At 54.7% G+C, this 27,862-nt stretch overlaps 1 protein-coding gene and 1 non-coding gene across 3 annotated transcripts in view; both read right to left on the reverse strand.

Annotated features, from left to right (window-relative positions):
* VAC14 (VAC14 component of PIKFYVE complex) overlaps nt 1–27,862 on the reverse strand; it is a 95,125-nt gene that overhangs the window by 51,417 nt on the left and 15,846 nt on the right. For both annotated transcript variants that reach the window (XM_057711269.1, XM_057711268.1), the window contains exons 6-12: nt 27,355–27,464; nt 26,966–27,072; nt 26,492–26,626; nt 25,890–26,042; nt 20,634–20,697; nt 12,733–12,877; nt 12,419–12,484 (exon numbers count right to left, since the gene is read on the reverse strand). In XM_057711269.1, coding sequence (XP_057567252.1) covers nt 12,419–12,484; nt 12,733–12,877; nt 20,634–20,697; nt 25,890–26,042; nt 26,492–26,626; nt 26,966–27,072; nt 27,355–27,464 — 780 coding nt within the window. The remainder of the gene's footprint in view (nt 1–12,418; nt 12,485–12,732; nt 12,878–20,633; nt 20,698–25,889; nt 26,043–26,491; nt 26,627–26,965; nt 27,073–27,354; nt 27,465–27,862) is intronic.
* TRNAG-GCC (transfer RNA glycine (anticodon GCC)) lies at nt 24,826–24,896 on the reverse strand. Its single transcript has one exon. It is a non-coding gene; the product is annotated as a tRNA-Gly (tRNA).

The following is a 27,862-nucleotide window of genomic DNA, read 5'->3' on the forward strand; positions in this document are numbered from 1 at the left end:
CCTCTAGAGCCAGGGGCTTCAAGGGGCTGCCAAAACAAGGGGCAAGGAATGGCTTGAAGAGGAGAGTTGGTGGGGAGCTACTCCGGGTTCTGAGGAGTCCAGCCGCTGGCTCTCCCACAGCCGACCAGCAAAACCACTCAGTCCAGTTGCTGGACTTGAGGTGACAGAGCCACAATTCTGATGCAGGTCTAGGCTGGGACTCGGCCTCTGCCTGGGGAGTGAGGAGAGCCTCCGGGGGGCGATGCCAACAGGGGGCCTGGGACAGAGCAGCAGAGACCACGGAGGAGCCTCCCTGCAGCTGCACCTGGCTTTGCGTCTCTGTGCCGGCCAGGGCATCAGTGCTCCACTCCTCTGGAGACCCCGCAGCCCTTGGCTTGAGGGCAGGAAGCTCGGGGACAAGGACACGGTGATCTCAGCAGTCTTGATTACGCCCATGACTTGGACCAAAAGGCCAAGAGCTATAAACACGCCGCTCGGCCTCTAGAAACGCAGAGCCAGTCCCCCTTCCAGTGAGCAGGCCGGCTGGGCCCATGCCTGCGCTGGCCTGTAGTCCTGGCTCCGAGAACGGACAAGGCTCAAAGAAAGCAGGAGGAAGCCACGTCAATTAGTATGCACTACACAGCTTTTCGCAGAATGAATATAAAACACTTGTGCTTTCTTTTTGTGTGAGAGAAAGAAGGGGGGAAAGAGAGGGAGGGAAGAAGGTTACAAGAAAGCAAATTTCTGCAGGAGCAGCAGTGCCTGCCGTTACCACGGCAACGGGTGGGGGGGGGTGGGCAGGGAAGGCACATCAGCTGGTCCCTGGTCCCTGAGTGAGCTGGCCATTGATGAAGTGAAAGGGTTGGTGGCAATTGGGTGAGGAAAACATTTGACAGAGCAACTCTGAGGCGAAGGCGGCAGAGGTGAGGGGGAAAGGGTGTCACACCCTCCACGGCTTGGGGAGGAAAGTGAGGAAGCCAAAGGACTCCTGAGAGAGGCCTTCCTTCTAGGAGGTGACTTGACACCAGCAAAGCGCACATTTCAGTGTGGGAGGGGAGTCATCGTCTGGACAGGCCACGGCAGGCTGTCATCCCTTGCATTCCAGCAGAACAAGGACGGTCTCCCAGACGTGGCTGTTCCCTCGCTCCCTTAACTGGTCCATCCAGGCACTCTGTCCCAAAGCCTTGTCCACTGAGCAGCCCTGGAAAACTCCTTGTGGAGGGAGGCTCCCTTCTCTCTCCCCGACATCCTTCTGCTGCTCCTTTACCACCCTGGGAACAGCTGGAGACCCAAAGCTTTGTAAGGCCAAGTCTCCAGGCTCGCAGGCCTGTCCTCTCCTCCTCCTAAGAGTCCTGAACATGAAGTCCCAGGGTGAGGCACTCAGCAGCTGTTGAATAAATACTTGCCGACCTGCAGCGCCAGGCAGGAAGTGGAAGATGGATGGTTCTGGATAGCTTCTGCCAAGGGGGTGGCTGGAGAAGCCTCCCATCTCTCTACCCACTTATCCCTAAGAAACTTCGTCAAAAGTTTGGCTGGGCCACTGGTCAGCTGATTAGGCCCCAGATGTTAACTGACTCAGCCTTTCAGTCCCATGAGGAGGGAAGGAAATCCCCAGGCTGGGCCCTCTCCAGTCCCGGCCAGGAGGAAGCCACAAGAGTGTTTCCAAGGGATGTGCTAGGGTTGGTAGGAGAGGTACATTCAGGCTGAAGGCCCTGGAGGCTGAGGTCTGCGGGCCACTGTCAAGGACTATCTGATGCCTCTGCCCAGAAGAGTGGGGCTGCAGGGTCGTGCCTGAGATCTGGGTCAGGTCGGGCTACTCCTCACTCTTGGGAAGTGGAGCTAAGAGCAAATGAAGAGGCACTGAGGCCGGGCATCCACAGGAAGCCTTGAGCCTTCTGCTTCCTTCCACACAGAAGCCTGTCCTCTTCCTTCACAAGGGGTACAGCCTAGTGGGTCAGGCCTCTTGAGTCCTTGACACTTAGAGAATGGCTCCTGCGGCTGATGGAATCAGCCAGAGAACTGACTCTAGGAAGCCAGGCTGCCGTCTCCAGGAAGGGTCCCCTGGGGGAGCTGAGGAAGGGCCAAAGGATGTCAACAGGCCCCAGAGCACTCAACTTTATGGAGCTGCAGGTGACGGCACCTGGCACCAGCCGGCACCGGGGCTGGACGCCCCTGCCCTGGGCACAGAGCAAACCTGCGCTGGAGAAAGCAGCGGCCAGGCCCCAGCCCGGGAGGGGGCGGTTTTCCCAGAAAAGGCTTCCGCTACAACGGGGTCCGAGCAGGTCATGCCCAGCACTCCTGGGAGGTGGGTCCCGCAGCCCTGCAGCCCTGCCTTCTGCAACAAGCAAGGAAAGCACTGCCAAAAAAGAACACTTCTATTTGGGGCTGGGGGAGAAGGACTGCTTAGGCTTAGACCTATTTTCCCATTGAGAAAATCACCGTGATTAAAAACCTTGTACGTCTTAGTAAAGCAAAACAACTTAAAATAAAGGAACAAGGATTATATCTTTGTTTGCTGCCTGACTTTGAAGCATACCCTTCAGAATCCGGACTGCTTTCTTTCTTTTCTCTCTCCCTTCCTTCCTTCCTTTCTCTCTTTCTTTCTTCTCTTCTACTGTTAGTGAACTTTGAAATTCTTCCCTAAGAGCCCTGTTTTGTGCCACAGATGCCAAAGGCCAGCACCTAATGCTTATTAAGTTCCACAGTGACAACACAGCATGGGTTCTGGCAGCTTAAAACCTTCCAGCTGCCACCCCTCTGAGGACAGAGAGGGAAAGGCCAGCCTGGGGTGAGACAACTTGGAGACCAGTTCCCCCACCCCCCCGCCCCCTTCTCTCTCACTCCCAGGGCTTCCTGCTGAAGCCAGCCATCGCTCACTGGTATCCCAGAGGCCCTGACCAGTAGGTGCAGCTCCAGGAGGTAAATTCTCCCCATGAGCTAAGGCAGGGAAGGAGGAAGGCGCCGGCTGCACTGTGGGCAGCTTGGGAGCAGTGCACACACCATTATAGCTCGGTTACCAGGCAATGAGCGGAGCGGCTGCTGTCTCCGGGGCGCTGGTCCATAGCAACCAGGAGAGCAGCGTGGGGCTCCCCGGTCTCCTGCCCACTGCCAGGTCTCTGCTTAATCCCACACTCAGCCCTGGTCTGAGGAGGTAGGTCCAGGCCCCAGGAAGGGAGGGAAGAGGATGGGGCAGGCCGCAGTGCGGTCAGCTCACCATCTGCCCCACCTCCTGTGTGCTCACTTGCTCATGAAACGTGTCTGAGCACCTCCTATGTGAGGGACGCAGTCTCTGTCCTCACAGAGTGTGACAAGGGCTGTGAGAGGGTCTGAGGGCACAGGTGCTACAATGATGCAGGCAGGGACCTGGCCGGCCTTGACGAGCAGAAGGAGTGGGCAGTGTGCGTGACAAATGGGGCTTCACGGATTCACAGAGCATCAAGCGGAGATCCTGACCTAGTTATCAATACTTCACATCTCCAAGTCTGTTTCCACTTCGGTCAAGTGAGGACACAGTGGAATGCACCCTCGAAGGGCTGCTGTGGAGATGGAATAAGACCACGCCTGTTTGGTGATGCCCAGCACAGGTCTGGCATGGAGTCAGTGCGAGGTGCACTTCCTGTCCCAGCATCTCTAGCAACCGCGACTCCTTGTCCCATCCGTGAGCCTTGGAAACCGCCCACAGGCAGATGTCAGGGACATTTAGTTGATTCAGCTTTGGCCATCTCCAGAGAAGGGAAAATCAACACACATCTTGGGAGAAATTTTGACTTCTGACGATGCCACAAGTAGGGTGGGGTTGGGGGGTGAAAATAGGGGCCCTGGCCCACCCACCACCTCAAGGGCTATGGAGAGAGGGCATCGGGGCTGTGGGCTAGTGGCCTGGCCCACAGTCTCTCAAGAGGAACTTAGGCTGGTCCGCACCCGAGGTTTTTAAGCAGAGTCGTGCATCAAACCCACTGAGGGGTTGTGGAGAAAACTAGCGCCCAGGCCACAAGGCCCAACCTGAGAGAATAATCCAGGAGATCCAGACTGAGACCCAAGCAGCTGGATTTTAAAATGCTCCAGAGGATTCTGACAGCAGCCCTGGTGTGCGTGGCTCCCTTGTGGGACTTCAGTTGGGTTGGTGGACTTTGGCCTTTCTAGGTGAGATAACCAATCACTTTCTAAGTTCAGGGAGAGACGGGCCAGGGCAGGTGGCGTGCTCATCCCTGGAGGCCACTGAGCCTGTAGCTCGGCTCCGTGGGGGCCTTCAGTGCTGTCCTAGGGAAGGCAATTTGCAACCAGCTCCCCTCTGTGGGCTCCCTCCTGGGCCACCCGGCCCTACTTCGGGAAAGCAAGCCTCCCCTTCATCTGCCCTTCTCGGCCCACCCTCGCCTTCATGAGGAGCCCCCTGCCCAACTCAAGTGCTCCAGTTACGGTGCGGCTCTGGGTCCTCACTTGCCCATCAGTGGAGGGAATTCAGACAGAGGTAAAGACTGAAAACCTTCCCGGCACACAAATCTGTCTTCCTAAAGTAGGTGATGGCGGCCGACGGCAGGTACTGTGGGTCTCCCCTTACCCAAGAGAGGCTGATGTGGGGCAGTGAAAATACACAGCATGGAGATACGGAAGGATGAGAGCGGCAGGCCTCCCCACCGGTGCAATTCCGGGACTGAGGCCACGTGTCCCTCTCCTCTCCATGGCCTGCCATCAAGGGCTCAATGCAGAAGACCTTCCAGGACCCCTAGTGCTGATGGCTGCTACCTCTGCTGGGCCGTGGGGGCCTGGGGCCGCCTGTCCCTGGGGCTTGTGATGGAGGCCTGAGCTCTGCCTTGCTGGCCACAGCTTTTCTTCATGCTCATTCCTCCCCCTCCTCTCGTTTTCTCTCCAAAGCCCCCGAAGGAAGCCACAGGGTCAGCCCCAGGGAGAGCTGAGTGGACCAGGCCCCGGAAGGCTGCAGCAGGAGAAGGTCCATACCTTCCTTGTTCGGGCTGTCTGTGCTGTGGCCCAGCTCATCTCTCCACGTGGGGTGGGCTCTGGGCAAGAGGAACCAAGTTCCTGGCCCCCGACATCTCACCCCTCGGTTCTCTGGGCTGGCATCAGCTTATCGAGTGATCTGACTATAAAGAAATCTTCGGAATTGAAGTGGGGGGTGCAGGGGCTGTTTTTGTTTGTTTTGGAGAGTGGATGGAATGAAAATTGGAGTGAAATAAAAACTGAGGCAAGGATATGAGAAAGAAAAACAAGCCCCATTCTTACGGAAGACTGTCCACTTTTGAGCAGGCTGCATTAGTATTCCAGGCAGTGGAGTCAGGACCACACAAAGTCAGAGCTGGAAGGGACTAACACGATCTAGCCCAACCGCATTTTAGGGAGGAAAACGGAGGTGAGGAGATGCCACGGACTTGCCCAGTCCCACGGAGAGGGGGGCAGCGTGGAGCACAGACCTGTCCTCCTGTTCTTCACCCGGGCTCCTTCCACACCATCCCTCAGCTGTCCCCGCCACTGGCCCACTCCTTCTGGATAGGGCCCTGGGCAGGTGAGCAGCCCCGGGACAGCCCTACAGGGCAGGTCAAAGTCAACTGCATGTAGACTGACGGGCTGGCCTGGATAAAGCAGCACCCCATCCCAGCAGCACTCCTGCTGTGCAGCGAGTGAGGTCAGATCTCGTGTGGGGTTTTAGACGTTCTGGAATCAGACAGACTCGACTTCTAATTCTGGCTCCTGGCAGTGTGACCTTGGGCAAGTTATCCTCCTCACACCTGAATTTCCTCTGATGTCAAACTGGGGATAACGAAAACCACTCTAAAACCACCAGGCAGATGCCTTAAGACAACAGATGCGATGTACTCTGACCAGCGCAACTACCCCATAAACTGGGTCTGGCAAACAGCACCCGCCGTGGTTTCCGAGAGAAGCCAGCACTGGGGGTGTTTGGACAGGCCATCACTGGCTTTTTAAGCTGCTCACAATTCCAGGGGCCTCTAAATAAGGGGCAGCCCTCATTTCTGGGGCAGACACCGAGGGACAGCCAATTTCCAACAGAAGGCCCTCCCCCCCGGGGGCAGGAGAGTGCAGCCCGTCACGCTGGAACGTGAGTCAGAAGAGGAACCCACGGGGACTGGACCTTCCCCGCCATCCTCACGGCACAGCTCTCGGGTTTGGGGCCTCTCCCCACGCGGAAGGCTCTGTTGCCACCAACTAAATCCCTTTACAGTAGAGAGATGAGTCCCTGGGTCCAGCTGGCCGACCCACCACACCAAAGTGACGAGCGCTCCTGGGGAGAGGCAAAGTTGAGGGAGCACTTCCGTGGACCAGGTGGGAAGAGGGACGGAGTGGGACAGGGACACGGTGGGACAGCAGGGCTGCTGCTCCCTGAGACAGAGGACGCCAAAGGCAGCCTCGCCCCCAGCCTGCGCCAGAGGGCTGGGCTCAGGCCGCCAGTCAGGGGCGGCAGCACAACAGTCACGGCAACCCCAGAGCCGCTCTGCTCCTCTCACACCAGCCCCGGGCCCCTGCTCTTTGGGGCGACTCAGTGTGACCCCACACAGCTCTCTCCTTTGAGAGGTCTGAGAACCTCTTCCACTCCGTTTCTCCTGGGACCTGGACCATGAAAACAAATGAAATCCTCTCCCAGTCCCCCAAAGCCCACCACCCTCAAGTACAGTCTTGCCTGTTCCCTGGCGACGCCCCTGCTGGTGAGGGGCCGGGCGCCCTGACACAGAGTAGGTCGATGGGCCAAGTCTCGCGCCAGAGAGAAGAGCTGACGGCCCCCCTGCCCTCAGGACTGAGCAGAGGCTGGGGCAGCCCAGGGCTCCTGGCCACGGGTCCGGACACTTTCCGAGATATACCACGGGGTTGAGCACAGGGAAAGTACGGGGCCACTCTGGACTGGGGTACATCACGGCTCCCACGGTGAACATTAAATAAGCACCTTTGTTAGATGCCCCCAGATCACTTCCTAGACCCACGTCCAACCCCGCCGCGCACTATTCCCACCTCCTCGTCCTGGCTCTATGTCCCACTGGGTGTGACGGCCGGACCACACGTTCCATGCAGTTAATGGATTCCGGAGCTAGAAACTCTACCGCTGTCATGAGTAATGTCCTTACTAACCTACCTCCCAAATTTTCTAGAATTTGATCACATAAGCCATAAACTCCCATCCACAATTTCTCTTCATAGTTCCTTTGCAACTAGAGGAGAGGAAAGAGGGGAGGGCTTCTCCCGGATTGAGAACATCTGCTGTGAAGTGTTAAGGACACCCCAGCTCCGAGATGTTGAGAAGACTCTGGGAGGCTGCCTCTGGAGGCGTGCCCCTCTGGATCTCAACGGAATCAGCAAGAAGCTGTGGCAGTGACAGGCTCCGACGCGGGTCCTCTGCTGATGATGCCATTTCTCCTCCCTTCCCTGCACCCCGGGACATCCAGCTGGGAGCCCCTCCACCGGCGACACCGCAACACAGCCCGCTGACGACGGACGTTCCGCTCCGGGCAGCTCTATCTCAGGGGTGCTGGGGGAGCGGAAAGAGGGGAAGAAGGCACAGGGCGGGTACCGGTTCTGCTGCCCAGTGCCTTCCTCTTGGTTCTTCTATGACCTGGAAATGGACGATGAGCCCCCAACAGCCCCACCCACTTTGGCCATCTGCAAAGAGGCTGTGTGGTCCTAGAGAGAGGCAGGGGAACAGGACAGAGACCTGCTTCCATTTCGGCTTTCGCTGCCGAGGCTGAGGCAGGAAGGGTGTGGGGCAAACACGGAGCCCATCTTCCTGATTTCAGTGTGTGTCTCTGCCAGTTTCACAGAAATTATAACCAACGTCAGAGGAGCTAACATTTACCACGTGTCTACATGCGCCGTGTCCTGGGCTGAGTGTTTGACATTCACAATCCCATTTAATCCTCACAACAACCTGGGTGGGCGGTTCCATCATTATTTTCAGTTTTCAGACAAGAAAATGGGGCTCAGAAAGGCTATGTAATTTGCTCAAGGTCAACCAACTTTTTTTTTTGGCCCCACCACGCAGCACGCAGGATCTTAGTTTCCCGACCAGGGATCAAACCTGTGCCCCCTACAGTGTGAGCACGGAGTCCTAACCACTGGACCGCCAGGGAAGTCCCCAACCATTAAGTGGCAGAGCCAGACCAGATTCCAGGATGGCCCGGCCACCAGCTGCAACGTCACTTGGGAAAAAATATTCCTGGAAAGGAATGCCCCTTGAAGGCACAACAAAATTTTAAATACTGAAAGTAAACTTCATAGTGAATAAGACCTAGAAAAAAGACCTCGAAGCTTTACGAGATGACTCAAATGGGGATGAGCCCTGCTCCTGGGTAGGAGAGTTCAACAGAGCAAAATGCCAATTTCCCCCTAAAGAACTTGGGGTGATGGACAGGTTGTTACCAAGAGCCAGGATCAGATCGGGAGCTTTACTCTGTCCCTTTCAATAGTGGTCTATGAGGCACGTGTGAGGTCCGCAGGTCGGGGAAGGTCAGCTCCTGCCTGAGGTTAGAGCACCTGAGAGTCAAGCTCAGGTGTGGCAGCCGGCTCTCTGGGATGCTCCGTTCTCTTCTGAGACTGAGACTTTTTTTTTTAATCCTACATATTTCTTTGTTTAAAATAGATTTTATTTTTAAGAGAAGCTTCAGGTTCACAGCAATATTGGGCAGAAAGTACAGAGATTTCCCACATACCTCCTGCCCCCGCACGCACACGGCCTCCCCCTCATCAGTCTTCCTCACCATGGCGGTGCATCTGTTACAACTGATGAACCTACGCTGACATCATTATCCCCCAAAGTCCACAGCTGACATGAGGGCTCACTCCTGGTGCTGTACATTCTGTGGGTTTGGACACATGTATAATGACACGTACCCACTGTTACCACCTGAGGATTTTTCCTTTTTTCTTTTTTTGGCCGTGCTGCATGGCATCTTAGTTCCCTGACCAGGGATCAAACCCACGGTTCCTGCAGTGGAAGCTCGAAGTCTTAGCCACTGGACTGCCAGGGAAGTCTTCTTCCCACTCCCAGTGGATTTTAAATTCAGACTGGGAGGCAGCTGGGCCTGAGAGTGGGATGGGGATGAGGAATCGCTGAGGCCCCTCCCAGGCCAGCCACGCCATCAGGAACATGGAGAGGACCCGTCCCCTGGGGGGCTCACAGGCAGAGCCCGCCCAGGCAGCTGCAGGCTCAGGAGGCAGCCGACAACTGGCATCTTCCGGGCAGGGGAAGAAGCAGCCCCACCTCCCGCCAGGGTCCAGAAGGAAGCTCTGCGCACGTGCCCTGCATTCCATGCTGTTGAATCAGGGTCGCATTTTCACTTAAAAACAAGTCATTGGATCTCTAGCTAATGGGAGGATTTCTACTCCAGTGCCAAGAATATTAATTTGACACCTGCAAATTCTTTCTGACAAAAGGATTTTCAGATAAAGTCTGCAAGGAGCAGGCGGTACTGAGGAAACAGCCACTTATCCTGAATAAGGAAAAGCAGAGACAACTGAGGATGCCAGAGGGTGGGGACTACCAAGCTGTCACTGGAGGGAGGAGGGAAGGGGAGGCAGACAGAGAAACAGTGGCACACAAGACACCCTAGTCAGGCCACGAGCCAAGGGGACTGTGGAACACGGTGGGGGCGGCGGGCAGAGCGAGGTCTCTGAGGCTCTGCCCCTCCCTGGGCCCAGCTCTTGCATCATTAACACCTGGGTACACGCTGTCCCCTGAGGCCAGTGGCTCTCACCAAGGGTGATGGGCATGTGGGTGTGTCACCATCATGCTGGGAGAGAAAAACATGTGCAACACAGACGATAAATGGCAAGTCCCCGATATACAAAGAGCTCCTGTAAATCAATAAGAAAAGTGGACAGAGGGTCAGGGGGCTGAGGGAGAGGTTTTTCAGAATACGCACACCTCTCCACACGAGATTGAGAGAACGCTTCTCAACAACCTGTGGAGCAAGAGAAAAAGGCCAGATATGGGGAAGACGATACAACCAAACACAAGCTCGGTTCTGATGCGGGTGGTCGGGGCCACACGTGGTAAAACACAGGTGTGGCAGTTAAGCGGCTAAGAGGACGGGCTTTGGTGTCAAATAGATCTGGTTTTTTGAGTTGGGCCCCACCACTCTCTAGCGGTGTGCAAGTTACTTCACCTCCCTCGGCCTTGTTTTCTGAACTGCAAAATGGAAATAATAATAGTGTTTCTCCCACAGAATGGTTGAGGGTTCTCTAGATACTACAGGTAAGGGGCCCAAGCACTGTTCCTGGCACTGTAACAACGTCACACAAGTCAGCTGTTATTAATGGGCTAAACTGCGCCTCAGGGGGCTCTGTGAAGCCCTCACTGGAAAGGGGGCCTCTCCCCACCAGTCTGGCTGTGGCCCGATTTGACTGAATGGGCTTTCAGGGTCTTGTGCCCCAGGGAACTCCAAGTTGAGATGAGGGCTGTGCCTAGAAATAGCGGGAAAATCTCACAGAGAGGACTCTCTAGACACTCTAGAAAGGAAGCTTGCTCGAGGAGAAGAGGGACTTTGTCTCGTTCATGGCTGTATTTCCATTGCCAAGTACACAGTACGCCCTCAAGGTCACCAGATTCAGCAGAGGCCACGTAGGGACATGACTCTGGTGAAGAACCAGGATGTGGCAGAATCACGACTCACCACTGATACTGAGGTCCCCAAGTCCCTCCCTCCCCTAGAAAGACGGGAAAGCAGAGGACTCTTCACTGCTGTTACAGTAGCGCCCTCCCACCCCACCCCACCTCCAGCAACTGTCCCCAAGAGCAGCTGCAACCTCCTCCCCACTGGAGGCCCACAAGATGTGTCCCAAAGCCCAGCAACATTTGGCACTTCAGCAAATCGAGTTTCCACAGCCGCAACCCGAACAGAGCTGGTTAATGGACTGTATCTCCTCCGGCTCCCTTTAAATGCACACGCGCACAAAAACCAATCGCAAGCAGAGAAGGTTGGATGGGATTAAACGACTCAATTTAAAGGACTGAAAACTCAGCTGCTTCCACTGAAGTCCTAGGGAAGGAACCAATCAGCAAAGTTCTTCTCTCCCTTTTTGTACTGGAATAAGGGCCGTGACTGTGCAGTGAGTCAGTCCTAACTCTGGCAGAACTGGGCCACGTCCACCTGGGCGCACTGCAGCGGTGCTGGGGGAGGGAGGGCATGATGATGCGTGTGTGTGTGTGCGCACACGTGTGTGTGGCAGGAGGGGACATGGGCAGAGTCCGGGAGCATCTGCTTTGGGTTTTCTGAAAACGCAGAGTACCTGAGAGGACAGGCAGACACCTGCCTGGCTGCATCTCTCTCTCCAGCTCAAGTTCAGGGAAGCAAAGTCAGGCTACAGGACAGCTGCCCTGGGCCTCACACAAGCCTGGTACCGACCCAGGAAAGACCGAGGTGCCTCCTACCACAGGAAGTCGTGAGCCAGGTCCCTCTCCCTTTCCCACCGCCCCAGCCCTTGCCTACTCCTGCGTTCCCACTGGGCAGCGGGGAGGTCTGCAGATGCGCGAGCCTGCTACCTCATGGAGCCCACAGCTGCCCGGAGCCCGGGGGAGGGGAGGGGAGGGGCGAGTCAAGGTGAGGGCCGCCAGCATCCGACGCGCAGCCTGGAGCTGGTACGGAGGGAGGGAAGGGATGCTACCCTGGCACATGGCAGCTCCTAACTACAGATCCTGCCCCTTGGCTGGGAGGCAGGGGAGTCCTGACAAAGAAGTCCACGGAACAGAACGGTCGCTGGCAGGAATGGCGTGGGGAGAGGTGTGCGGCTGGAGGAGCCCCTCCCACACCTGGCAGGATTCAGGGTCCTGCTCCCCCCGCCCCACTCCGAGGCCTCCCCACGCGCAATTACTCCTGCTGCCTGAATGGGGTCAGCCTCTCCCTTCAGCTTTTGGTGACCCCCCCAAAAAGCAAAGCTTCAGGGTCCAACTTCAAACTGGAGGTCAGAATGGAGTCCAGCTGAAATGCATCACAACTGACGCTCCCTGAGTGCTTAGCGGGTGCCCGGCACAGCTCTTGGCATTTTCGTGGGTGATTTTGTCCTCACAACCCCTTGTGCTGTTACCACCCCACTGGACAGAGAAGGAAACTGAGGTACAGAGCTGGCAAGTGACTCTGGGCAGCTGGGCGGGCCGGACCTCGCCCTTGGGCTCCCCATCGCCACTCCCCTCGGCCTTCCAGGGACAAGGAGCTCTCCCTGCCAGCCTGGTTTCCTTGCTGATGCCTGGACCCAGCGTGCTCTTCAGAAGGACCCACAAAGAAAAGAGTCCTTATTCCCAAAGCTGGGGGCAGTAAACACAGCTTTCCCCCTAATGGATGCACCCCATCAGGCAGGAGGAATAGGGTGACTGTAGGGGTGTGGATTTCAGAGAACAACAAAATCAGCGCCTCTCAGCTACATGATCCCTTCAAAAGGAGAGGCTGGCAAGCGGGGCACAGAGGAAGGGGCGCTGGTGACCTACCTCGTCGGATTCATCTGATAGCGTCTGGAGGAGGATGGGGAAGAGGCTGTCTGTGTGCCGGAACATCTGGAGAGCAGAGGAGCAGGGGCCCACGTGAGCTCCCCTCGGTCCACGACCGGGCTCCCCTTGTCAGGACCACCGCCCCACCCTCCTCCTCCTCGAGACACGGAGGGCCCCTCAGGTATCTGCCGCTCCTCTGCTGGTCAGGGTTTCTCCAGAACTGCAACAACCAAAACCCTACCAAGCACGGGCGGGCCCTCGAAAACCACCCGGAAGTCCCTTGGCTTGGAGGGCTAAGGGGCCTGGGGGCTCACCTTCCGGGGGGTCTTGATGTAGAGGTGGTAGAGCCACTTGAGCACTGCGATCCTGGTCATCATCCCGATGGCCATGTCGCTGAGGTGGCAGTTCAGCACCTGCACAATCCCATCCAGGTGGAGGGTGACCGGGGCCCTTTCCGTGCTGCGGGTGAGACCAGGAAGGAGCCGGGTTGAAGCCCATCAGGCCCCCTCCCTGAGAGCCACAGCAGCACCCGGAGTGGGGGGGCCAGTCTGCTGGGCGGCCACCTGCTTCCCCTTTCTCTCTTTCCAGCACTAGTGGGCTTATACCGGAAAAGACCTCTCTGATGCCGATGAGCTCGGCCCCAGCAGGCCCCACAGCCGAAAGGCTGTTTAGCATCCTCAGGGCATTATGTCCAGACATTCTGTTGATAAAACAAAACCACCATGTCCAGAGAGTCCAGGGGACGGCCCCGGTAACACCCCTCAAATCCAGCAGGTCCTTCACCATACACCCGAAGAACATTTCTCCAGTGAGGACAGGGATCATGGCTCTTCACCGTGTCATGCTCCAGGGCACTCAGCACAGGTTTGGCCTGTTGAGAGGCCTTGAGAGTTGCCTCTGAAGCTGTAACATTCTCATTTAAGTCGAGGAAGAGGTGACACAGCCTCAGCCTATAGAACGGAGCTTGTTCGGAATGCCTTTGCTCCAGTGGGGCACAGGCTCCCTGCTTCCCTGGCCCAAAGCCTTGCTGGTCTCTAGGCAGAAAAAAGTCCCACCAAGCAGCCCTGAGAAGCTTGGGTGCTGCTGGGACCCTGACACTCAGCCTTTTGTCCAAAGCACGGTGCCCAGGCGCTGGCCAGGGTTGTCAGGGAGGGCCTCCCTTCCCCTCTGCCTCAGGACACCATCGCCCGCCTGTACAAAACGGTCTTTCGTGGTATTTCCAGGCTGCTCAATTATTCATTTGCATCAGGAACTCAATGCCTGTGCTTTCCCAATTCGCCTGCAGCCTCTCTGAAGCTCATCTGATGTGAATTCCTAAAGGGCGTGATTCTGAGCTCTGTTAAGTGCTAAACGGAACTGCTATTTCATATGGTTTGATGATTCCCCGTGGAGCTTGTTCTGGGGGCGCAAGTGGGCACCTCTATCCTCTGGTGGCCAGGGGCTGGGTGTGAGTGACGCAGCCCAGCAGACCTGAGCCTCTGGGTGGGGCTGCCACCGAGATCTCCCCGAGAGCCACATGGCTGGAAGTTCTGGGGTCTTCCGAGGATATTCAAGCATCTGGGTTCTCTGGTAGCCTAAGACAGATGGGGAAACTCACGCACAGACAGACAAGTCCGGGGTGGCAAATGCAGGCTCCCAGACAATCTTAATCTCTCTCTCACTCACTGTCCAATAGAAATATAATGAGAGTCACATACAGAATTTTGTGTTTTCTGCTTTTATATTAAAAAGTAGAAAGAAAACAGGTGAAATTAACTTTAATGATACATTTTAATCAACCCAACATACCCCAAATGTGATTTCAACATAGAATCAATATAAAAATCAGTATGTAGATAATTAATAAAATACATTATATTCTTTTTTTGTCCAGAGCCTTTTAAACCCAGCATGTCTTTCATGCCTACAGCACCCTAAGCTCAGACTGACCACGGCGCTCACACACTGTGGCAGCACGAGTGGCTGTGGCTCCCACCGCGGACAGCACAGCTCTGCAGCGGCAGGCTGGCAGGCCATCCCGGGGTTCCCAAGCATTTTCTTTTCTTCTCTGACAATTTCCTAGACGCTATTCTCCCTCCTCCGACGGCCAGGATTTACTGTCTAATCTCCAAGTCCCTCTTTTCCCCATCCCACTGGCCCCCTACTGGGCTTTTCCTGGCGTGCACTGCAAGCCCTTCTCCTCGGGTGGGCAGGAACCCATGGCTGGAGACACTCCAGACACCTACCTGCAGCCCAAGGCCTTAACAAAGTGAGCTCGGAAAGCAGTGGGGGATGAATGGAAGCGCCTTTCTCGCCTGCTCTTTCCTGACCCCATGAGCCCAAGGTCTGCAGTGAGTCCCTTTCCACAGCAGGAGCTGCCACACAGGGCCCAGGGTGCCACGAGGACCCCACATCTGGCAGGTCGCTGCCACATTCTCAGCTGAAACAGCCCCCAGGAGGGATGCCTTGGGGACTCAGGGCTGCACGGACCTAGCACAGCTGTGCCCTGAGCTGCTGGTGGGGAAGAAGGCCGTGCCAAGCCCAGCTCCCTCATCCACCCTGCAGTTCAGGTCCAGTGGGGGTGTGTGAACCTCGGCGGGGTCGGGGAAGCACGACCACACACGGCTCTGATCACAATGGTGATGGCAGTGGTTCCTGAAATGACGATAACTCATGTTTTGGATCGATACTCTGTGCCAGGCATTGTGCTGAGCGCTGTACCTGCACAGCCACGTTTACTTCCCTCAAGGGCCCTGTGCCAGCAGCAACGCTACTCCCATTCTGGAGACGAGGGAATCAGAGCACAGAGACATTAAGTAACCTCTCCATGCCACACAGCTGGGAAGAGGTGGAGCTGGCAGTTTGAATGCGAGCATCTGAGTCCAGCGTGGCCTCACCCACCACACAGCACTGCCTCCTACAGGGCCGCGCTCCAGAGAGGCTGCGGCAGCATCACTTCCGCGTGGGAGAGGACACCGGGGGGGCCTGGTGCTCATCTCTGTTGGAGGGCACGCCAAATCCAAGTGGCCCACATAGGACCCCAAGATGCCAGGCTAGACAGTCCCTCCGCCAGCCGGGCTCAACTCACAGTGGTCCCGAGATGCCGCTGGCCAGCTAAGTGTCTCTCCTGAGGGCAGAAATCAAGGGCCAGCCCGTGATGGCATCTCCCTCCGGTGGCACTGTGCTGGGGCCAGATAACAGAGCAAGGACGTCACGGGCGGGTCTGTGAGCGGACAGTACTGTGTCCGCTAACCGTCCCCGACGTTCCCCACGGCAGCCCTCTCCGGACACAGGCACCTTCTGACCGACAGTGACGCAGGCGTCAGCTTGGACCAACCAAGAACTTCATGGCTGAAAGAGGCCCCACGGTTCACATAACCCAGTCCTTTGATGCACAGATGAGAGAGTACAGGACCCGTCTGAGGCCACGAGGCATGGAGAACTCAGTCCCTCAGCTGGAGACACTCTCCCTGGCTCCCACTTCCCTTGCTGGCTGGAGGCGAAGGCCACGGGAAGCAGGCACAGCCCAGGGCCCCAGGGAAAGGGAGGATGGATGACCCTGCCCGCCTCTGAGGGGGCAAGCTCTCGGCTGCTCCGCGGGGTGGGGCCAGCTGCTGTGCGCTGGGCTCGGCGCGTGCTCGGTGGGAAGCTGGGCCTCTGGAAGCCGGGCCCCTCCTAGAGCGGGCACCCTGCGCCCTGTGCTCAGCTCCAGAGCTGCTGGCCTGGAGCTGGAGGTGCGTGTCCTCCGCCCTGGCTTACCTTACCCAGAGAGAACAGAACGGGGGCTCCCTCACAGTTTGAAACACATTTCTGCACCGGTTCCAAAAAGTCTAGACTAGTCACTCTTGGGGGCTTCTGAGTTGTTTCAAGGTGTCTGCGAAACTCCATTTTCGCTGAGCACTTTCTCATAAGGCATCTCATAATGAAGGTCTTACACGTATATGCACGACAACTTCTAAATGCATGGTGCTGCTGTGGCTATTAAAATATCAGTTTATTGAATAAGGCTTCTGATACTACTAATACACCATGATAAAACCCAGCTTCTCCACAGGAAGCAGCACTTTACTTCTGTAACATCTAACCCCTTACGGCATTCATGTGCTACAGCTCCAATCAAATTAGAACAAAGGTAAGTCTAAAAAAGGAACTGTTTCTGAATTCAAAGTTGTTTTTATAAAAGCTCTTTATCACTTCTTTCAATCAGCTGTAAGCTGAGAAGTACTGATTTCTAGATCCTTCTGCCTGCCTTATGCAGCCCGCTATACCAGGAGACCTGTACTGAATGTCCCTGATCACACTGGTCCTCAGCGAGGCCCAGGGCCTGTGCTCACGGCAAGGCCTTCTGGGGTTCCTGTGTCAGGTCACAGGCCAACGGGAAAGCTTCTGCAACTCTCCAACCTCGACTAATGAAGCTCAAATGTGGGGGCCTGGGGGTCACAGACCTACCCTGAATTTCACGTTGGTCACCAGTTAGCTGAGCGACTTTGGGCAAGAAGTTAACTTCTCTGGGCCCGTATCCTCATTTGTGAAATGGGGATGATGACGAGGTTCTTGTAATAATAATTGTAGCTGAAGTGTGTAACGTGCTTTCTGCGGGCTAGGTGCCATTCTGTGCTCTTTACGTGCTTTAACTCATTTAAGCGCCATACCCCTATGGGGTGAGTACGATCATTACACCCAGTTTACAAATGAGGAAACTGAAGCAGGGAGAGGTTAAGCTGCTTGCCCAGGGCCACACAGCCAGGCGTGGTGAAGTCAGGATGTGCGCCCAGGCAGCGGGATTCCACGATGGGGATGAGGAACATGCCTGGTGCCCATAAACAGCATCAGACAGGCAGACAGGGAGAGAGGGAGAGGAGGAAGGGGAGGGATGGAGAGAAAGAGGTGGATACTATTCTTCCTTAACCCTTTCCTCAGCTGCGAGCACAGTGCCTCCATTCCCCTTCCCCCCACTTCCCAGGGAGTCCGGTTTCCAACTCCACGTGCGTTTCTCATGCTCCTGGGGGGTAGAGGAACCCAGGGTCCGCTACCTGGGGCCCTTCCTCACTACTGTGACCTCGTCGCCCCTACTCATTCAGGTAGCTCTCCCCTGTGGCTACTGTTCACTGGAGGCTGCATGGGGCTCTCCCAGCATCCTGGGACAGAGGGGACATGAGGATGGAGACGAGACTGATGCTCTTGAGTGGTCAGTTACTCTCCCTGTGTTTAGGTCCAAGTGAGGATTTAAAGATTAAAAAATACAGTGACAAGAACAAGGAAGCAGATACAGAGAATGGACTGGAGAACTCGAGGTATGGGAGGGGGCGGGGGGTGAAGGGCAAACTGAGAAGAAGCGAGAGAGTAGCACAGACATATATATACTACCAACTGTAAAACAGTCAGTGGGAAGTTGTTGTGTAACAAAGGGAGTCCAACTTGAGGATGGAAGATGCCTTAGAGGACTGGGGCAGGGAGGGTGGGGGGGACTCGGGGGGGGGCGTCAAGGAAGGGAGGGAATATGGGGATATGTGTATAAAAACAGTTGATTGAACCTGGTGTACCCCCCAAAAAAAAAAAATTAAAAAAAATAATAAAAAAAAAGATTAAAAAATAAATAAATAAATCTGGGGTGCAAGGATTCCTTCAAGGAGATCCCTGAACCTCTGAAAGTGTATTCAGAGTTTTGTGCCTAAGGAAGATGGCACAGAGCTTTCATCAGATTCTTAAGGGGTCAGTGACCACGAAGAGGCTCAAGAGTATCACCTCGCTGACAGTGTTCTGCCAGGCGGGGATACTTCGCTGCCGCGGGAGGGGTCCCCAGCTGGGCCGCTGCTCTTGGCTGGCCTGAACTGAGCAAAGTGGCACCTTGGGTGAGCAGCGCATCTGGAAGACCACAGGGTGGGCTATGTTTCTCAGTCCCTGGAAGATGCCATCTCGCCCAGGCTCAGTCCCCTCTGGCAGCACCAACTGGCGGAAGTAGGCACCCCACCCTCCTGTCCTCAGCTGCCGTCTCCAGCGGGTGGGGGGCCCAGGCTCAGGTTTCACGACTCTGGAGGCCACCCTCCTTTCTGGCACAGTTAGCGACTCAGACTGGCAGCTGCCACGAGGAAACCTCTTCTCGAGGGAAACAAAGCACTAAATAATTTGTTCTTGTTTTTTTTAATTTCAAAGGTAGGATCAGCGTTTGCTGCTGAATGACTGGTATAAATCGAGGCACTGGTTCCAGCCAGGTGGCGCCTGGCTGCAGCACAGGAACCAAGGCCTCCTTTAGGCAAACAGACTGCCGTCTCCCAAGTCAGGCAGCAGAGTGGTGCCCGCCCCCACGGGGCACTCAGTGACGTCTGGTCTCTGCTCGTTCGGGGCCTCCCCCACCCCCACGGAGCATGACCATCCCCTCCCTGTGGCCTAGGGTAGTGACAAGGCTACTTTGTCCCCCTCCCTCACCTACCCTCCCCGGCACTGCCAGAGGAGCTTCTAAACCACAGGTCTGCCCCCTCACTCCCAGGGCCTTCGGAACTAAAGCAGATACCTCTGCAGGACAGGCCAGTCTCCCTGCATCTCCATCCAGACCTCTTTCCCGAGTTCCGCACTCCAACATCCAAACCTGCTTCACTGTTGCTGGGGGAACGCTCAGAGCCGCCTTGAACTCAGCTCCTGACAGGCCCACTCACACACCTGTTCCTCCTTCCGCCCCAGCTTGGCCAATGATACCAGGATGCCCTGATCTGGCTCAAGCCCCAAACCTAGAAGTTCTTCTTTTCCTCATTTCCCTCCTCTCACTCCATGCCATCCATCGGCAAATTCTGTCAATTCTACCTTCAAAACATCTCAAATCTATCAACTTCCTCCATATTCTGCCACCTCTTCAGTCTGCGCCTCCATCCCATCTGACCGGGATGTGACGGTGGCCCCCTGACTGGTCTGCACCCACCAGAGTCCCTCCTAAACCCGTTCACACAGCTGCCCCGCCCTCCTGTCCCTCCTCAGGAGGTAACACTACTACTGACCCCGTGGGATTTAAACACCAGCAAAACCTGATGATGCGACACAAAGCACTGGGCACAGCCGGGCCCAGGAAGCCCTCCCCCAGCACTCATGGCTGTCAACCAGTGTTCCAGCGAGCCTCAGCTGGGGCACCAACGCCGGCCCCCAACACCCTCTGAGCCCCCAGCACAACCATCACTACCCTTGCCAGTAACTTCCTGCTTACTTCTCTGCCTCCCCGCTGGAGAACCTCAAGATCAGGGACCACATTCAGGGGCTGTATCTTTATCTTGGAATCTGCAGGGTTCAACACAGGCTCTGGACGTGTGTGACGAATAAGTACAAATAAATGAATGGTGTTTACTGGCTTGCTTGAACAATGTGGGAGAGGTCCTGGGTATAGTCTACATCTATCATCAGGACTCACTTTGAAAACACCCACAAGGTCCTCAGAGATAAGAATAAATGTAAAAAATGATATAAAAGGAGAAAAGATCCTAAGGGTCTGAGAAGAGAGTCTCTTGGGGTCAAGCACATACTTTCTCTTCCTAAGTGACCCGTTCCCCCAGGACCCACATTCAGTGTCAAATTCAGAGGCAAGAAACCCCTTATAGGAGAACCTCCATCCATTCCAGCCCCATAGCCAATCCTGCCCAAGGAAAAAGCGACGTCGGGCAAGTCCAGGGGACTCAGACAGGGACAGAACGGAGATAACTCCCTCCCAGGGGAATGTCATCATCCTGCAGCGTATGGAGGGGGCTGGCAAGGACAGGGATCATGTGGCTGTTTGGCCTGCACTGCCCCCACGTGGAAGGCTGTGCTATTACAGCCGACCTGGGCGCCTGGGAGAGGACGGCTCCTGCACCCCAGGCTATGCACTCTCCCTGCCTGTGCTATGGACTCGCCTTGAATGGCCTTCCCCTGGTCAGTCTCATCAGCCTCGTGTTATCCTGGACAAGCAAAAGGGGCTGGGCAAAGGCATCTGCAAATGTCTCCCTGTAGTCACCACGCATTAGCTACATACTTACAACTCGTATTTACTGACCCCCAACAGCTCCTAATCCCTCCCAGAGGCTCTGTGTCCATCAGGACCAGGTTGGGTGGGCTTGCTCAGTATTCTTTGGACTCTCTCATCAGGCACTTTCTGAGTCCCACAGGTGGCGGCCCCGAACCAAGTCTGCCTCGGGGCTCTGCTGCGGTCTCCTGCGCCCAGGGGAGACCTCGGCTGCTCACTCTGCACAAACAGCCCTGGCCAGAACAAACCACCTACCTGGCTGGAGTGAAGACGCTGATGCCGCTACTGAAGTTGGAGTCACAAGAACCATCGGGCCCTCCTGGGGAGAGAAAGAGGAACAAGGCATCATGATAAAGGCTGTTGGGATCTTTAGAAGAAACAAGACCCCTGTCACAAGGACACACAACTTGATTCTGGCTCTTGGAAAGGGATGTGGCTCTGGAGCCCTGAAGACCCAATGCCTACTCACTCCCCAAAGCTTTTGGACAGTACCCATGCTTGTAGGCACAGTGATCTCACAAGGAGGGGGTCACCAGTACTGAACACATCTGGGAAATCTCAGAAGGGGCTGCTGGTTCAAGGGCAATGGATGTTACAAGTGACTTCTGGAGCACCCAACGTCATGAGCCATAAGGGAAATGTAAATCAAAAAGTGCAATGAGATACCAACGCAGCCAATAAATAAGTAAATAAAAGTAATTAATTTAAAAAAAAAGCAGATTAGAGGTTGCTAAGGACCAGAGGAGACAAGGGTGCGATGGCCATTTTCTTAAATTAAAAAAAACAACTCTACTTTAAGATAACTTTAGATTTACAGAAAAGTTGCAAAAATAGTACAGAATTCCCCGTATTCTTCATCTAGCTGCCCCTAATAGGAACGTCATACACCCCATAGCTCAATTATCAAACCAGGAAAGTAGCACTGATACAACATTACTAACTAAACTATAGACCTAATCGGAACTTCACCACTCATGTCCTTTGCAGTTGTCCTGTCTCCTTGGTCCCCTCAAATCTGTGACAGCTCCTCGGCCTTTCCATAGCTTTCATGAGCATGCTTTCAAAACCCTGGTCAGTTACTCTGTAGACTCTCTCTCCATCTGGGCCTGTCTCATGTTTTTCCACGATTAGGCTAAGGCTACGCATTTTTGGAAAGATGCCTCTGAAGTGACGTACCTTCTCAGTGCATCATATCAGGCGTACACGATGTCCGTCTGTCTCTTTACTGGTGATATTAACCTTATAACCCAATTACGGTAGTACCTACCAGGTTTCTCCCTTGTTAAGTTACTATTTTTTTTTTGTAATGAATAAACGTCTTGGGGGAGATACTCAAGACTAGACAAACATACGGTTTTTTCCCCTCAAACATTCCCCTGCTGTTTTTAGCATGCGTCACTGGATCTTGCCTACAACAGTTATTATTATGGAGTTTGACCAATGGTGATTTTCTATGTTCCTCCTTCTTTCTACATTTATTAATTGGAATTCTTCTATATAGAAGAGCTGTCCCTTCTCTGTCATTTACCTATTTATTCATCCATCCATCCATTCATTTATACCATCATTGACCCATAGATATTTATTTTATTCTGTGGGTTACACATTAAAACTATCATTTATATTGTTTTTCAAATGGTATCAGCTTTGGCCTCTTAAAAGTTTTAAAGTATACAAGTAAAACATAGTCTCACTCTAAAAATTCCAAACAGTAAAGCAAAGTCCCCTTTTCTCTTTAACCTTCAATCTTGCTTTTGCGCAGATAACTCACTAATTTACTGGTTAGGCAAGGGTCCCTCTCGTCTTTTCCCAATCTTACTTTTTGTTTTGCAAACATACATGGGATCTGAGTCTATCTTCTGCAATTTGCTTTTTTAACTTCCTACTGTGTCTTCAAGCTGTGCTACTCCAGGTGTGGACTATGGACCTCCCAAGTTCTCCAGTAAAGGGGGCCTTGAGTTCCATGTCGGACAGAAAAGCTCTGAGCTGCCACTTGTCCCCTCTGGTCCCAGAAGCCCTCTAGGGGACGGGGCACAGCTCGGAGGGGGCAGGAGGAGCTGTGGGCGCCAGATGGGCCTGCTGAGCCGCCCACTGTCCACTGGAACAGGCCTGGGGAAAGGTGAGGAGGACACATGGGGAGGCCTGGGCCAGCCAGCTGGGAACAGCAGCTGGGGCTCCCTGCCACTACTGGTGGCCTCCTCTCTCCTGCCTTTTGGAAACACACGCATTTATAGATGAAATGATACGATGTCAGAAACTGGCTTCAAATTAATTTCGATTGTTTCCTAATTTTCACTCAGATCTCGTTGTGCTCCCTTCTGCACGATTCCATTAGAGGGCGCTGCTGAGCGGGCGGGTCAGACACCTGCTGCTTTAATAGATATCGCCAAGCTGCCCTTTAGGAAGGTTCTACTGACACACATGCGAGCAGTCATCCCCTCACCCCACCCCCACCAATGCCTCACACTGGGATATTAGTAATCTTTAAAGTGTTTGCCAAGTTGATGAGTACAAATGAGACACTGTTTTACTGTGCAATTCTGGGATTCCCAGGCAAGCTGAGCATCTTTGGTTGCCCTTTGGTATCAATTCCCAGACTGAGGAGCCCCTGGGCCTGGGTCTGAGCCTGACTTTCCTACTCACTCACGGTGTGACCCTGGGCAGGCACTTGCCTTTGCCCCCATTTCCTCACCTGTATAATGCGATAACGTCAGTGCCTGCACCAGAGGCTTGTCAGGACAATAACGGAGCTTAACATTTGTTAGGATGAAAAACCTGACCCACATCTATACCTATTTCCTAGGGATAAATTCTTAAATATTTTGATACACACTGCCAAATGTATCTGCCAGACAATGTATTTAACCTACCTTCTGCCAGTAGGAATGTCTGTTTTTTCCAAAATCTCTCCAGGGAATGTGTCTCTTTCTCTTATAACCAGAGTTAAAAATGAGGGTGGGGTTGGAGGAGAGTGGAAGTGAAGGAGAAAAAAAAGATCCAGTTCAAATAACCTCCACGAAGCCTGGCCTGGTGCCCCTAGTCCTCTGTGACCACGTCCAGTGTCACGTGATCACTCCTCTGAGGATCTGTCCCTGAACTCCTTGCAGGCAGGTCCTGGGTCTGATTCACTTACATCTGCAGTGTCCACAGAGGGTGCTGACACATGCAGTCCCATCAAAGCTGTACAAATGCGTGGATTCCATTTCATGTTCACCCATGGAGGTCACCAGTCCTCCACTGGAAACTGTATTTACAGCTCTGCTCCTCTCATCACATGAACTTCCATCCCTGACCCTCTACGGTCCCTCATTTAGGACCCATTGGGGGCCCATTATCACCTGGGCAAAGCTGATGATAAAAGACAAGGGATCAAAAGCCCTGCCCCTGACAATCTTGCTACGTCGTGGGTCTCATTATAAACAGACATTGAAACAACTTGACACTGAAGCACCTGTTATTGGGAGTGTGTGGCCTATGCCGTGTGCTAAGAGCTTTACACGCAAAAATCTCCTCCGAGACTCACAATCACACCATAGGTTCGGTAGTATTATTGTTGCCCTGGTCAATGAATAAGGAATCCGAGGAGTGGAAAGGCCAAGCAACTTGGACAAGGGCAACAGACTTGAAGTCAGCAGGGCCAGGATGCACAGGCAGGCAGTTCTGACTGTGGACTCTAGTCTGTGACCTGAGACAATCAGGGAACGGCATGGAGGGGGACAGGGAGGACACATCAAGTCCTTCAGAAACTCAGAGAAGGGACACTGCTCTGTGGACCCCCCAAGCGGCAGGGCGGAGGGGAACCAGACCACGTGGAGGGGCTGGGAGCAGCACGGCACGAACGAGGGCCTGCCCTGCCTGGAGCCCTGAGGTGAGGGGTGAGGGGGAAGCACATGTGTGTGCGAGGGGGTGTGTGTGTGTGTGTGTGTGTGCACGTGCACTCGCATGCAGGGGGCCTGGCTGACAGGCCTCACTGTGGGGCTCGCCCCGAGGTGTGCGGTGGAGAACGCAATGTGCTGTGGGATGCACAAGGCAGGCTGAGCCGCGAACGGGGGCACTGGGGGAGGGAGACCAGGCAGGAGGCTCCTGCCTTCGTCGGGCTGGAAGAGAGGAGCAGAGGCAGAGCACGCGAGAGGGCTGGAGGAACCCGAAGACTGAGTAACTAACTCCTGACTCTCGCATTACTGGCACCTTCTCCTGGTATGCTGGGAAAGTGGTGGCTAGTTATCAGCTGAGTGTGTCTGGAGTGGATGTGGAGCCCCAGAATTAGCCGTTGCCATCTCTGGGAACTACTATAAAGTGAGCTCTGCATCTGCTGAAGTGCTGTTTATGAGGCAGTAAAATCTGGAGCCAAGCTGCGTGAATATAGCCTGATCTACGATAAGATTCTCCTGAGCCAGAAGCTGTTTTTAGGAATGCTTAGGAAAACTGTCTAAAAGGTTAAATGAGCTGCATTGGCCGGGAATCGAACCCGGGCCTCCCGCGTGGCAGGCGAGAATTCTACCACTGAACCACCAATGCTCCAGCCGAACACGCATCTGCCCCCAGCTGTTTTGCTGCTCGGGCTCACCGTGGCGCTGGCACGGCTGTAACCTGACACCTGAGACAGTCCAGCATAGAATGCTGCTCCACTCCAGCAGCCAAATCCATGGCGGGAGGCCCACGGGGCACGCATGCCTGACATTCTGCTCCGGTGTTCAGAAGAAGCCCGAGAAAGGCAATGGGAGAAAATGGTTTAGAAATTCATTTGGCTTCTGGGGGCAGGTTCCAGACATCAGCCTGTTAGCCTTAAAGATCTGAGTAGGTTCTGCATCAATTTGCTCTTCGGCTGACTCTGCAAAGGAGAACATCACCCCAGAGCTGATTGGTGATCTCTCAGTGAAGACAGAGGCCCAAGAGATTAAAAAAGTCTAGAATTCTAGAAAACATTTAGAGAGTCAAACCCCAGACTCCAATTGACATAAAAGTGGTTTCCTTCATGTTAAGGATAAACAAGACATTAACGGAAAGGAGTCTGAAGGAGAGCAGTAGAATTTCCAAGGACCGAACAAACCACAGCTGGTACTTCCTTAACCCTCCCACCCTGAGAATGACTGGCTCAGGAAAGGCAACCAGCTTCCGAGTTACTGGGTGTCTACCCCCAAGACTCAAGTGAGCCCTGCCGACTCTGTTCCTGCCACGCTCCAAACCTTTCTACATCAACTGCAGCTGAACCCAGGAAAAGATTAAGGAAAGCAGCAATGCTTTTCAAGCCAGAAAGGGTTAAGAGCTATGTGTTCCGGAGGCAGACTGCCAGGTTGTCAGATCCTAGTGGCTGTACTTATCTTCCCTGTGCCCATCGGCAGAATGAAGACAGCAGCAGTTCCCACCTCACTGGGCTGTTATCAGAATTAGGAGTTCAGATATGGGAAGAAGTCCTGGCTGGCTGAGTGAGGCTCCAAGTTAAGTCCTACAACCTCTGGGTCCCCGTGGTCCTCCCTGGGAGGTGGGGGGCGGGAGACAAAGCCCACTTACCACTGGCGGTGCCCTCCTGCTTTGCCAAGGAGTCATCGGGGTTGGGTTCTGCCTGCTTCTGCACCACTGGCTTGGGCTCGTCGGGCTCGTCGTCCTCAGGGGTGACCAGTTTCATCAGGCTCTGGTTGCACACGTTGGCCACCTCCTTGATGCCTGAGTCCACTGATGTAAGGAGCAGCCCAACCCAGGGGTATGTTAGTGGGCAGACAGGCAGGCTGAACTGAGTCCCTGTTCTCCCTGCACGCTGGGGACCCCACGAGATGCTCCCATGTCTCCTCACAGGGCCCCTTCCTGGTGGACCTCCCATCGACGGGATTTCCCCCACCCAAGGCTGGGCAGTGTGAGCTCAGAGACTTGGCACCTGGGAGAGCGGCTCCAGACCTGTAAGTAACCAGGTGAGGTTAGGGGACAGCGGCATTAGCTCCATGTCCCTGGCACCGCCCTGGCTCTCCCTGTCCATGGTCAGCTCCACCTTTTGCTGCCTTGGTGCCTGGGGCTACTGGAGGTGTGATGGATCCTAAGGGAGCCACCCTCCCCCACTCCAGGGTCCCCTGGCCCCCTCTGGGGCTGCTCTCGTTTCCTCTCTCCAGGGTGAAGGATACTTTTCTTGCGGTCATCGTAGGCCAGGCAGGGCAAGACGGCGGTCAGGATCCCAGAAGAGTAGGGTAGCATCACCCGGCCGGCCAGCTGGATGAACTCCCGCATCCAGCACATGGCGGTCAGCTGGATCAGGTCATCTGGAAGAGGAATTGGCGGGTTTCGGGAGGTCAGCATGAGCAGAGTGCTCCTCCCACCAACCATGCCCACAGATGGGACTGGAGAACTGGAGGGGAGCTGAGGGCTGGCACGGCTTCTAGCCTCAATAGTACTCTTGCCCTTGCTTTTCCTTCCAAAGGAACATACAGGTACCAGGGTGACATGGAACTACAATCTCGTGGCAGATTGTAAGAGTAGCCACAATTCTCCAGGACCCACTGTCACACTGATTCACACTCCCAGCAGGGCTCTCTTTGAGATGGGGAGAGAGAAAGGTGCTTCTGAGGAGGTGGTGGTGGATGGGGTCTTCACACACTCACCCGCGGTCTGGCAGTGGATCACCAGGATGTTGGCCATCTCAGCAAACTTAACGCTGGAAGGGTTCTTCTTAATTTCCTTCAAGAATTCTCCAAGGACCACCTCACACCTACAGTGAGCAAAGGAGAAGGGAAATAGCACATGCCAGCCAGGGTGAGAGGAGCCTCCACCAGCGCCATTTCTGCTCTGCTTGGATGGGATACACTTGTCAGAGGGACATTTTTCAGAAGCTGGGGGTGGATGAGCTCTTAGCTCCTCAAAGCAGGAAGCACACGAGCCAGGGAGAGGAGGGTGAATTTCGTGTTCTCCTGCCGCCTGTCTGTTGGGTATGGGGTATGTGTACGCACCGAGGGGCCTCTGCAGCTGCCTGCCCCTCCCCTCCTCCACTCACATTTTCCGAATCTCTTTGCCATTGTCGCCCAGGATCTGGAACAGTCCATCCAGGATCTCCGGCAAATAATCCAGCAGGTTAATGTCTGGCACCGACTCCAGAACCAGGATCTGACCCAGGGGAGGAAACCATCAGGGAAAGTCACCAGCTCGAGAACCTGCATCTCCTTGCCCATCCTCCAGGCTGGCCAGTGGGAAGGGGCCCTGCTGAGGCAGCTTTTCACAGCACTGTGGGTGTCCCTTGGGGGAGGGGGTGCTAGCAGCTGTTGTTTTTGTTCAATGTGCAGGGGAACGTTAATTGAACCCCAAGGTGGTTCAGATGGCGGGGCAGGGGGGAGGGTGCAGGAAGGGAACCCATGGGAAAGGCAGGCAATGCTAGAAGAGATGTGACAGCTGGAAAGAGCACAGTTGGGTTCAAATTTGGGTGTTTTCAGAGACAAGGAAGGAACCACATCCTCTTCAGAGGCAAAGACAATGGGGCTTGGGGGCAGAGCTGAATAAATGTGTTT

Source organism: Hippopotamus amphibius, chromosome 16 (genome assembly GCF_030028045.1).
Source record: "Hippopotamus amphibius kiboko isolate mHipAmp2 chromosome 16, mHipAmp2.hap2, whole genome shotgun sequence".
In the NCBI taxonomy this organism is placed as follows: Eukaryota; Metazoa; Chordata; class Mammalia; order Artiodactyla; family Hippopotamidae; genus Hippopotamus; species Hippopotamus amphibius.